This window comes from Nanorana parkeri, unplaced genomic scaffold, assembly GCF_000935625.1.
Source record: "Nanorana parkeri isolate BGI_ZX_2015 unplaced genomic scaffold, ASM93562v1 scaffold387, whole genome shotgun sequence".
NCBI classification, from domain to species: domain Eukaryota; kingdom Metazoa; phylum Chordata; class Amphibia; order Anura; family Dicroglossidae; genus Nanorana; species Nanorana parkeri.
The window spans coordinates 769218-782355 of record NW_017306655.1 but is presented as its reverse complement, the minus strand read 5'-3'; the positions used below and the strand labels follow the sequence as shown (position 1 = coordinate 782355).

General features: G+C 41.2%; 1 protein-coding gene across 1 annotated transcript in view; it reads right to left on the bottom strand.

Annotated features, from left to right (window-relative positions):
- Positions 1–552: 552 nt before the first annotated feature.
- The window catches only part of LOC108789318 (bactericidal permeability-increasing protein-like), a 15124-nt gene continuing 2538 nt past the window's right edge, over positions 553–13138 (bottom strand). The window contains exons 2-6 of the mRNA XM_018559289.1: positions 11947–12061; positions 11055–11183; positions 9094–9249; positions 6074–6137; positions 553–606 (exon numbers count right to left, since the gene is read on the bottom strand). Of these exons, the coding sequence (XP_018414791.1) occupies positions 553–606; positions 6074–6137; positions 9094–9249; positions 11055–11183; positions 11947–12061 (518 nt within the window). The remainder of the gene's footprint in view (positions 607–6073; positions 6138–9093; positions 9250–11054; positions 11184–11946; positions 12062–13138) is intronic.

Here is a 13138-nt window from a genome sequence, read left to right as displayed (position 1 = left end):
GCCCAAAAGGTCTGCACAAGTATATCTTTATTTACTGCATACATTTATGCACGGACCTACCATGCAGGATGCATTCCTCTTTGGATGTGACATGTTGTGATCATTTTATTTTTCATTGTTCCACAGCGACCATTAATATGTCAGACGCAGGTTAGTGTAAAAATAAGTAAATAAATCTTGGGTGAAAACACAGATAATAGAAATATTTAATCTACTTTAGCAGATCTTCTTACGAGTATGCATTTCTTTTTCTTAGATCACTTCATGTCTTTACTGAATGCAATGGAAGAACGGCTTTCAAACGAGATTACATTCAGCACTATATTAATATACTCTGTGCTGGGTGCTTTAATTCTGGCATCTATTGCCATTGGTTCCAGCATCCGCTTCTTAGTAAGTAGAATCATATGCAGTATGCATCTTTTTCTTGTTTCCTATTTACTTTGCAAACTTTTTATTTTGTTTACAAATGAAATTATTAAAACTTCTATTTTTATTTTATCAGCCTCGATGGTATAACAAACAGGTTGACCTGGAAACGGCGGAAGAGACTTAATCAGAGAAAGAGATTTCTGGAGAGACCAGCGAGTTCTTGAATCCCACCACCTGAGCCCTCATGCACATGGCAATAAAAATACATGAGCCCAGGTGCTTTTGGAGTTCATTTCTGAATGTACCAGGAAGCATGTAATGATTTGCTTTTGCTGAATGTGCACCTAGATGGTTAGCAGTGTCGGGGTGCATTCAATCTAGAAGCATTTACCCAAACTCCTGCATCCTGGCTCCGCTTAGCCTGCTTTTACGCAGTTAAATGCGCCTAAATGCACGGATATTGCTTATATTAAGCATAATAAAATGTCAAATATAAATACAATGTTTCTGTTTGCCTTTTGTTCTACCTAAAGTATGCTGAGAAGTATGTTCACTATAGAGGTGAATGACCTAACTGTGTCTGGTAGCTTTGTATGCTTTATGCAAGTGGTTCTCAACCTGTGTAACCTCAGGACCCACATTTGTCCTTGGCCATTAAGTCACGACCCAAGGCGTACTGCAATGGAACACACAGCATTGCGGTATTGCGTGTTCCAGTGCAGGCGATCAAACTGTGGGTGGGAGGTGCGTTTGGGGTGCCATTCAAATAAATGGCAATGCAACGCAACTCCCAAAACAGAGCGCACGAAAGGTATCATTGCGTGGTACAGTGTGTAAATCGCATGGGACTATGTGATTAACGCACTGTACTAGTGTGAACGGGCCCTCAAAACCACTGACAGGCACACATTCTCACACACACATATACACTCCAAAAAAGATTTTTTATTTATTTATTTTTAAGATCCACCCAGTCTCCCTACCTGATGAGAACTGGAGTGGATCCTCAACCTGGGCTCCTGTGTGGGCTGCTGTGCCGTGATGGAGCTCCATCCATTGCTTGTACAGCTCTCATGCGCGCCCGTAGAGGTGTCGGGAGCGAAGATGTGACGTCACTTCGGTCCAGGCACCTCTGCGCAAGGGTGCTGTAAGCAATGCATGTATGTATGTATGTATGGATGTATGTATGGATGGATGTATGTATGTATGTATGTATGGATGTATGTATGTATGTATGTATGTATGGATGGATGGATGGATGGATGGATGGATGGATGGATGGATGGATGGAGCTTCCGCGCGGCCATACCTCCAGCCCACCCCACACCACCTCAAGATGACGCTCGGCACCGGGCAGCATATTTTAAATGGGTGCTGGGTGCGAGAACTGACAGTGCTGCGCTAGGGGAAGGCTGAGGAGCCTCTCAACTAGAAAATTGGAAGGCATGCGGTGACCCACTGAGCACGGGGTCGTGACCCACTTTCGTTTCACGACCCACCAGTTGAGAACCAAGGCTCTATGCTATGTGGATCTAAGCTTAGCAGAATATGGGCCTGGAAAAAACATGTCCATGTACACAAATTCTAGCAGCTTTCATATCACCCTAAAAGATTTCATATAGGACTCACAGTGGACTGTGTGACCATCTATGTACAGTAAAGGGAAGATTAAAGAATAAACTGGAGAAGAGAAAATGCGATCTATACCAAGTCAATGTTAAGAACAGTCTTTGGTGGCCTGAATGTTAGTTTTACAGGCAAATGACCTGTGGTTTGAAATGATAGATACGTTTACAATCACACACTCTCAATAGCATACATACTGTATATAGAACACCTTAATTAATCTACTTCTATATACAGTATACTAATAAGATGGCTGATTCATTTTAAATCCATAATTACTATAGTCACAGCAACCTAAGGTGTTCAGTAGAAGGCTAAGATGTAAGCAGACAAAAGATTTTAACTGGACTAAAGAGTGTTATTAGCAGTGTTACAGTTATCTCCAGCCGCGGAGAATATTATTTTTAGCAATTCAGAAGCTATGGTTGAAAATATTGTCTTGTTTCGAAATGGATTTCAGTCAAAAGAAACAACTTGGGTAACCCCAGGTCCAAGGTTTTGACCCTAGTTCTATTTTAATGTTACAAAAATATTTATTGCAGCATTAAAAGTTATATAACATTGAAGGGTATGTGAACCTTAACAAGGAAATTCTCTTATGTGCTACCTGTTAAATATACTATTGAAAACATGTGTTATACAGTATTTGTTCAATAAGTGTAAAATAAATAGTTTGCCAAATCCTTCCAGAAATCTTGTACCCTGATAACTTCCTGTGCCACTGCCGATTGTCCCCCCCCTCCCATGATGAGGAGAGGGGAAGATGTTCTGTAGAAACAAAATACTTCCTTTCCTAGGGTGACAATGCTGCTCCTCAACAGATACAGCACAGTGAGTGACTGTTTTCACCCAAATACAATAAGGTGTACGTTTAATAAACTGTGAAAGAGTGTGATAAGCAGTGAGAAGGCTTTTCTCACCTTAGCAAACTGAAAAGTCTAGAAAATGGTGTTTAATAACCCGTGATAAGTCAGGTAGGAACTGAAATATCTCACCTCTTCTCATCCTGGTGATAAGTGCACAGAAAGTAATGGGAATGTACCTGTTTAATAAAGGGAGAAAAGTAGAGAACAGCTTTATCACTGGATAAGTATTGTGAAAAGTACCCTTGATTTAGCACCCTGTCAGACCTGGTGATAAAGGCCTTTTTATCGTGAAGCACTGAGCAAACATACAGGAACTTGTCATAAATCTAGAGACTTTAGGAACCTTCAGGAACAGTTAAAATAAAGCACAGATGCTCCTCTTCTGGATTTCTGACATTTTGGGACATTTCTGCCAGTAGCAATGGTTGGCTGCCCAGGTAGGCTGAATGCTGATTACGAGGGAAAAGGAGGGAAGTCTGTCTTAATGCCACCCTTCCCTCATGAGAGTGACAGTGGCAGTTTCAAGTCCCCTCACTGTATCTGTGTAGTGTGAGGTAAAGTTCAGTAAGGTCATGTCAGGGCTTGTTGTTGAAGGCTCAGTCTCCCTCAGAAACAGGCCCACCAAATTAAGTTTGAAGGATGTCTGGGGAGCATGTTTTACAGGCAGATGCAGTGAAAATTGCACTCCACACATAACAATCTGTAAGACCATTTTGCCACCATGGTCCGCTGTTTATAATGCATTAATACCTGCTGCTAGTGTGTTTGCACACACACAGTGCTGATGCACCTATCTCGGGACAGCAGGCTTTTTTCAGGGACGCCAAACATTCTAATTTCCAGCATGTGTCAGAGTGCCCACTTACATCGCTTGGCTCCATCAGAGTGCCCCTTTAGAATGTTTAACCCCATCACTGCCTCGCATTGTGGCTGCCTCTGGTAGTTTGATTCATGCTTTTGTACTGGTACATGCTGAACAAATCGGAACATGTAAATCCTGCTTTTTAGCAATTTTCATCATTTGAACAGATACATAACTGTTGCACTTTGCTATAGAGGTGGTTTGTAATATTGTTAATGGGTGGTTTGGCAGAGTAAACTATGATCCTGTCAGGAGGATTGTAGATTATCACAGAGGATGTCATTGTGCAGCTCAGAATACATTCCCCGCATTGCTTTCTCTACTGATCACCGTGACGACTTCACAGCTGTTTCGTGTGATAAGTTTTCTTTTCGCAGGTTATTAAACAGCCTCTGTGCAGCCGAGAAAAACAAAGTGATCTGCTGAGTAAAGTTAACTCGAGATAAAGCTGGTTTTATCACAGTTTATTAAACGTACACCTAAATGTTTTACTGGCGGGATAATCAGGTGAAAATAAAGCTGGAAAAAACAAACAAACTGTAACATACAGCAGTTATGCTCCTGTGTTTTAGAAGGCTATCTAGGTCCAAAGAAATCTGCCAAACTGACCTCTAATGATGCTAGGCCTCCTTCACTTCTCTTATTAGGGTGACCACGCTGTACCACCACTATCCAATTCCGGGCAGCGTTGTGACCCTTACCTTTGCCATCTTCATGAGGCAAACATTTTTTTGTCATCCGTGTCCCATTGTGGAGATTTCTATACCAGGAAGCGAAAGGAAATCTCTCGAAAAGTGAGGGAAAATCCCCTCTTAGCTGCCCTTAGAACAAGTGTCCCCTTCCATTTCTGTTCTGGTGATGGTGTATCATTTTGAATTTTCTCTGGGTGACTCAGTAATCACCAGGATAGACAGAGAGTAAATTCTACCCCACATGGACAAGAACCAAGTTGAGAATTATAGCAGGGAGATCTGACTGTTATCCAAGACATATAAGAATCCAGGAGTGAATCAGCCTAACAAGTTCCACCTATAACTTAAATCTCCCTTTTGGGTTGACTGACCCTTAAACGCTCAGCAAAGAGCAGTAATGACGTGCAACAATCTATAGCCTGCAATTAGATTTCAGTCGAGTAAACTCATATCACTGAAACAAAGCCTGCCACAAATTATGACTTGCCTTTGAAAGTGGTAAATGTTCAGTTGTCTCTGCCTTTAATGCTCTGAGTTACGGATGTTGAAAAAGGTATGCAGCCCAAAATTCCTTTGTTACATATATGTTCCAGGTTAACATCACATTAAGTGTCCATTCACACCATCTGCGTTGAAGCTGCACTGGCCGTAGCTTCCAGCACAGTCCCAACACAAGACAGGGGAACTTGCCTTGTCACAGATGACCTCAGTTCACACCACCGCGCTGCGATGGAAATGCGGTGGTGTGCACTTTTTCTCAGCGCAGTTGGATGCAATGCGGCATAACAGCTTTGCACCCTGCTGTGCCCGTAGAACTGAATAAAATGTCACTTGTGATGTTTCAATAAAGTTCTAACAAAAAAAAGTACACATTGCGATGTGCTGGGATCAGTACTTCGGCACTGTACCGGGACACCGCACACCACCGCAAAGTAGTACATTTACTAATGTCCTCCTGTGACCCAAAGTCAGCATACAGCAGGCCTCTGTCCTCTATATGCTGACATTGCAGAGCCGCGTTGCACTCGGGAAAGATCCTGACAATATTGTTGGGATCCACCCCGCTGCCTGATTGACAGCTGGCTCTGCCTCTATAGAGCCAGAGCCAGCTGTGCCCACCCCTTTGCTGTCTGACCCTCCAATCAGCCGTGTAGGAACAGTGAGAGGGGAGGAGGAAATCCATGACTGACAATCACCGCTCTCTGCAGGGAGAAGATCTTTAGCTGAGTGATCAGCGGTTTGTGATCGCTTAGTTCTCGATCTATAAAGCCTGCATGTGACACCAGCAATGTCACACGCTGGCTCAAACTATTTGGAAAAGTACATTTTACTCTCCTAATTGTTCTTTTTTAACCATTGAAACCAGGGGATAATAACGGCAGCCAGGCAGCTAACATTTTCAGAGGGAAAGGACAGCAATGGCAGCCTCCTTTTATCTAATGGATAATGCAGGCATGCTTGTCTATTCTATGGGTTACTTCACATTTCACAATGCACTTTTGGTTATTGATAAGCCTGTTATGTCTCTTGGTATTGATACTTGTAAAATATACACATCTTTAAACACAGGCAGAAGAATATACACACTAGAAGTGAACTTGGGTATATTTTCTTATAGAAACAGGAAAGGCTGTGAATTGTAATGATAAAAATACCTGATTTTCCATAGTTTGTCTTAGGGATGATGCGATGGCGTCATCAAAGAGGTTAACGAGCCAGCTAGAATATTAGAGAAAAGACACACAGTAAAAAGTGCTGTACATGTTATATCTAAGACTAGCTCTAGGCAGACATATCTGATCTACATTAAAGCTCAAATCCGGGCTACACACATATTGTCTACAAACAAGAGTCCTGTGTATTCTTGGATCTTGGTGTACTTTGTGTATTTCTTCCAGATCTGTACAATAATCCAGCATAAATCCAATCATGCACTTTGCTCCTGAGATTTTGTGCCCAGAGTTAAGCTTTAATTAATAAAACATACCTAAATATAGTCTTACATACAGTTATATTTAGATTTTCTTCTTTCATTCAAAACAATTTGCTTAACATATAGAGGGGCAATCTGGGATGAGTAGTAATAGTACACATTGCCATTTTGCTGTATTTTGTTTGGAGGATCGTGCAGAACTCCATACACGTGAAGATCCTTGGAGTAACTTGAAAGCTTACATAATTTGGGCAAAGCACAAACATAACCTTCATATTTGTATCTCTATGATTAAGCCTCACAGGAGTGAAACATGTTAAAGTGGGCGGCCTCCAAAGTGAGGAGCCTCGATGTGCTGGACATGTCTTGACTAGTTAATGAAATCTTTCATTAATTGATGGATCTGTGGTGTGCGGCTTTTGTGTGGATAACCATCATATAGTTTCATTTCTGGAGGATATAGTGCACACATGGGTTTGGCCGGACACCCATAAATACAGCCTTGAGTTCTCATAAATACAGCCACGGATTCCCGTAAATATAGCCATGGGTTCCCGTAAATATAGCAATGGGTTCCCATAAAAACAGCCAAGATTTCCCATAAATACGGCCATGGGTTCCCATTAATACAGCCAAGAGCACCCATAAATACAGCCATGGGTTCTCATAAATAGAGCCATGGGTTCCCATTAATACAGCCACGAGTTCCCATAAATACAGCCACGAGTTCCCATAAATACAGCCATGATTTCCCATAAATACGGCCATGGGTTCCCATTAATACAGCCAAGGGCACCCATAAATACAGCCATGAGTTCTCATAAATACAGCCATGGAAACCCATAAATACATCCATGGGTGAACCTGATGTATACACTAGCCCATCTACATATAGTATAACATCCCCCAATTTAAGTGTGATTTTAATACATTTAGGGTCAGTTTAGGGAAGAGTTTATCAAAAGTCGGCACTGGCTAAATAGCACATAATCAGGAGGTAATTAGGGGTAGTTATTATCATTATTACAGGTATTTATATAGCGTTGACAATTTACGCAGCATTTTACAAAGTTGCACATTCACATCATTCCCTACCCTCAAGGAGCTTACAATCTAAGGTCCCTATCTCACATGCATACATAGAGGGCCTATTTAGTTAAGGATATTTATGGCTTGTTAAGGGCTAGTCAGGGGTTAAATCTGGAAGACCCTTTTTTTTTTTATATTTTTAGATTTGCTTCATGATTGCTGTGTAAAAAAATAATTTCTGGACGTGTCCTACTCTACCCGTTGGCATGCCTTTGAAAGAACACAGAGCCGATGTGGAGATTACAATCCAACACGCTGTTTACTTATTTTTTTACAACTTCAGTAAAATACAACAAAGTGACATTTCATTTATTTTATTCACAGCAGAGCATTGCTAGGCAGATGTAGTACGTTGCAACATGCTGCGGTGATAAAAAGGTTGTGCCTGTTCTACATTTTTTTTTCAGCACACACCATGGCAGTGCAAGGGTGTGAACTGAACCCATAGCACAAAAAGGCAATTTGCCTTACCTATGCGTTAGGACTGCATTGGGCAAGGGTGACCAGGGCAATCTAAAGCATATGGTGTGAACAGGCCCTTACAATGATATTAGTGGCTCCTGGCAGGTGTAGCTAACTACAATGTAACATTTTTGTCTACACTTAGTAAGCAATGAAGCTATAACAAGCTGTGGCAGTGATCAGGGCCAAAAGAGCTGTAGACAATGGCTGTGGGATCCTGGTGGAGAAGCTAACAGTGAGTTTGAGCATTTACCCCTGCAGGCATGCACCCGGCAAGGAGGATCTTTAGCTGGTTAAAGTCCAACTCTGGTCTTTGGCTCTCCCCAAGTCTTCCCCATGCTCATGCTGTATTCTATGCTTTTTTTCTAGCATACTTCTCCTTTTCAGATGTCTTCTGGCTGGTCATGTAACACACAAGCTCCTCTTTTTCTCCCAATTTTCTCCAGTGGCGGGTGGTCCTTGGAGAGACAGAGGGCTCTCTGCATGAACACACTATGAATGAAGGGCACTGTAGTGATGCTGGGTGTCATTGAACCCGGAAAACTGAAGACATCTTGTGGTGAAAGAGAAGTACTGCAGGAGAATACTTTTGTATTAATGGAAAGTATTGCAGCCTAACCTGCTTTAAGCTGGCCATACACGGATCAAATTTGTCTAAAATTTGGCTGGAGCATGGTGGAAAACTGTCATCCAAACATTGATTGCAGTCAAACAGTTGCCGGCTGTCAGATTAGCCAGCAAGGGAGTTTCCTCCAACCACACTATTTAGCATGGATGGGTGAATCGTAAAATTTCAAAAATCTTAATGTGCATGGCCATCTTAAGTTTGTTAACTGGCTGGGGTAACACGTGCACATACATTCAGATGAAAAATGCAACATCAAAAATGCACATCATGGCTCATTCACACCAGGCATGTTGCCATGCATTTTACAGGAATAAACAAAAATCTGTTGTTTTCTTTAGGAATGGCTCCCACTTCCGTGCCGTGCTGTTGTACAATAGAAAAAAAAAGAAGAAGTAATGCAGGATGCATATTTGCTGGGTTGCCTTGTATGGACCCACTGAAGTCTATTAAATGTGATTCTTCAAAATACAGTGTAGTCCATATCAAGGTGTACGGCAGCAATCATTGCCATGCACAGTACATTATAAACAAGCTTCTATCGGAAATAAAGAGAATCAACTTACTCGATGGTATCTGTGAAGTGTACTTGCATGTCCCCAATATGTGCACTACAGTCAGAGGTGGACACCGTTGGCCTACCAGATCCATCACTTCCTAAACTTAGACCAACAGCAATGGATATTCTTAAGACCTTCAAGTTGAAGTCACCACTGTCTGACCTATTGGAAGGAAACACAGTAAAATATGTATATGCTTCCTGTTTAAAGGGAATGCATTGTGTTTTTCAACATTTTCAAGTTATAGGTGGAAATAAGATCAGTTTGCTGTATGTAATGTTATCAGTGTTTGTTATCTGTCTAACAATGTTTCTTCTATATATCGTTTGTAATAGTATACATCAGGGATCCAAAACTGAAATAAGCCATTTCAGGGAGGTGCCCTTTTCATTTCAGGGAGGTTTCCTCTGTCAACCCTCCCCCCCTACTCTGTGAAAGGAAGAGAGCACACCCCTGAAATGAAGGCAGATATCAAAGAAGTGAATGCTTCCTTTGCTATCTGCTGGGTTTTTTTTGTGTGGTGACAGCTGCTGCCGTCAGGACAAAAAAAATACCCGGCATAGGAACTAGTAGCTAGATTGCAATTGGCTATTTCAATTTGCAATAGCCAATAGCAATCTAGCTATTAGGTCCTATACCAGACAGCACGGAAAGTTTTATTCAGAGCAGAGTAAACATTTCCGGGAGAAATTGTTTCTCTCCCGGATGTCCAGGAGCCACTATCCAATAGCGGGAGACTCCCAGAATTTGAGTTGAGATGTCTGATATATACATAGGAGAGGGCATATTTGTTCATGACATATGCAGTGCTGCATAAGGGTTGTGCTTTACTGCTCTTTCCTATAATATCCTTACAGAACATCTACCCCTCCCTCCATATCCATTACACAGAGGTTGGTATTTCTGTATTTCACAGAAGATAGCAGGGAAGGCTAACAGCATTGGGCAGATCAGTGTCCAGGAAGTTTCGAGGACACAGGATTTATAGCAAGATCATCAAGTATGGGAGAAGAGGAAAGCGTCAGGGAGAAGAGGAGAGCACTGGAGCCAGGAAGAGTTAGGTTATTTCCTCTTTATTGCCCCCTAGACTTAAACAATGTAGAGTTGGGTTACACAAACATAGTTGGGTTTTAAAAAATGGCTAATATACAAAAGAATAGGAGTACAATGGGAATTGTATTTCGATGGAATAATCATAGCAGATGGCAAGCTTTGTTCTTCTTGCTGTTTATTAGAGTCATGTGTTTGGTGTTACTTTACAGTTCAAGTTGGTTCAGAGCTAGAACAGGGATTTACACTGAAACTGGAAATTCCTGTTAAGTGGCTGTTCATGGGTTTCAACTTCAGTATGCCTCTTCTGTGTATCTCATTTATATGGACGGGATAAGAAAATATTAAAGGATAAGTGCACTTTAAAACAAAGTTCACTGGCTTGGATAGCACAGAGAACCTAAAACAGGTCTATATGCTTTGTTATTGTGGCCAGTTTGCCAACATTTGCACCAGTTTCCATTATAAAGCTTTGCTCGTTCCCTCCTCCCCGATCAGAGGATAAATGTAATAATTTAGTGATAGAATCACTTTAAATGTCCAAAACATAACGTGTGGTATAACATTGCTCCTACAGAAGTACTCCGGGAATTTTAAAAGTTAAATGCTTGTTTTGTTTTTTAAGGGGTGAAAAGAAGAAGAAATGCTTCCCCGGGCTCCGGCAGTCTAAGACCCTGTGACGTCATCACGTCTAATGCAAGTCCATTAGGTGCGCAACTGGAGGGGGAGAGAGGTGAGCTGTCTGTGAATATTTTTTCTGTGTTTTCGCCCCTAGAGAGAAATGAGCAGTTAACCCTTGCAGTGCAGAGGTAGCCCCACTGCAAGGGTTAATATTTGAAATTCCTGGGAGGTCTTTAATTCTTATGATGCAACTCAGAAAATATAAAACATTCATATTTGATATTGCAATTTCTTACACAAACAAGTACTTTACTCCCCATCGTCCATGTATTTCAATAAAAGCCTGATCAATAGAAACCTTAAGGCCAACGTTGGGAACAAACGTAATTTGTGAGCTGGGCAGCTGGACGCTGGTTATAGCCATGCTGTAAGACAGTACAAAACAGGGGGCAGGTTAATACAAGCTTATCCACCCCCCCAAAACAAAAAGCCTTACCTATAGAGATATTATTATTACTATTATGTTACAAAATAAAGTTACAATGCAATTTAATACATTGATGATTAGGAGGGCCCTGCCCGTGAGAGCTTAAATATAACGACTTGTAATATAACAACTTACATCACATATTACATTAAAAAAACAGGTTCATATTAAAGTGAAATATCTTTGATCTTTCATGATGATTTTTTATCTTTGAGGATTGAATATTTTGATATCGGAGATCTCTGTGATCTCACATGAGTTGTATTTATTATATGTAATGCCAGGCTGCTCCATTGCAGTAATGCATGGTACCTCAGTATGCAAACGTTAGTGTGTTGCGGTACTGTTCATCTTTAATGGTTTTTCCCCATAGTTCTCTTAAGGGTCACGGGAGGACATATACTAGCGTCCTCTCGTGACCCAAAGCTCAGTATCTCGCGAGCTACGATTGGTTACAACAAATGTTCTATGAAGACAGCACTTTATAGCACTTATCCTGCTTGCCGGGCATATGACAAATTAAGGAAAGTTCTTAAACCAATGCAACAGTGGAACAATGTGCTATTCACTGGGTGTGCTACAACCCGCTCAGTGATATGTAGATGTAGATAACATCAATGATATACAGTACTGTCTGTCATTTCTACAGATTTCAGCAATGCTTTATTTACACTAATGACAAACATCCAATAATTATTCACCCAGAGATGTCATAATGCACGCTTCCCAGGATCCCCACATCATAGGACCCCGAATAATCTGGCAGCTGAATACTTGACAACTTCTGTTGAAGGACGCCGATTCCTATCTGGCGAGCTGTAAATGAATGTAAAAGTTTATGTGAACTTTGTGTACTACTACGTCACAGTTAACATTTCTAAATGCTCCCTATAACATAACAAATCTTCACTTCCTGAGTTTGGGTCAACTTTAAAGGATAAGTTCACTTTAAAACAAAGTGCACTTATCCTTTTTGCCCCCCTCCCTTGACCTAAACAATCCCACCTTCCCTCTCTGCAGATCCATACTTACTGAGATCTGATGAGCGCAGTTACACTATTGTATACATCTAGTGCCATATTGTACCCTCTGCTAGCAGCACATGCAAATTACTGCCCCATAGGGGCCATCTCCCAATCTGGAGACAAATGTGGCAAGGAGAGGTATACCTGTAGCGCTGAATTTCAACAAAGAGCAGATCAGTGGTTTTTGATCTCGGTAAGTACAGATCTGCGGAGGGCGAGGGTGTGAACTTTTAGTTCAGGGGAAGAAAAAGTGGACTCAGTCTAAACATGCACTTATTCTTTAATAATGCACTGCATAGTGTGTAAATTGCTTCATTATAAATGCTTGAAAAGGATTAAAGCCAGAGAAATAGTAAATTGTTCTTGCTTATTCACATTTTGGTTATTACATTGAAAGTTTCTTCAAGCCTCTTTTGCCTTTTTGAGCTGATGCTGCATAGCTAAAGCTACTTACGATGGTTCTAATGCCTGTGAGTTTTGGACTCACACCTTCTTCTTGTTCTTATTAAAGCAAGCCTGTGCTTGTGCCATGCAAGAAAAGCAAAATATTCACTTTAATGCCCCCTCCCTAACAGCACATTATTTATTAATTACAGTTATTTATACAGTGCTGACAATTTATGTTGCTCTTTTACATACTTCACATCAGTCATTGCCCTCGAGTTGCTTACAATCTAGGGTCCTTCTCATACATTCATACAGGGCCAATTAGACCGGAGACAATTAAGCCTCCAGTGCCAACTACTAAGACCCTGTGCTGCCCATACTTTCCTCTGCTCCATTCAGCTCCTGAAAGTACTCACGAGAACTCGTAAAAGTGCCCAGTATCGGCATCAGTGCATCCCTAATCCCATATATATATATATAT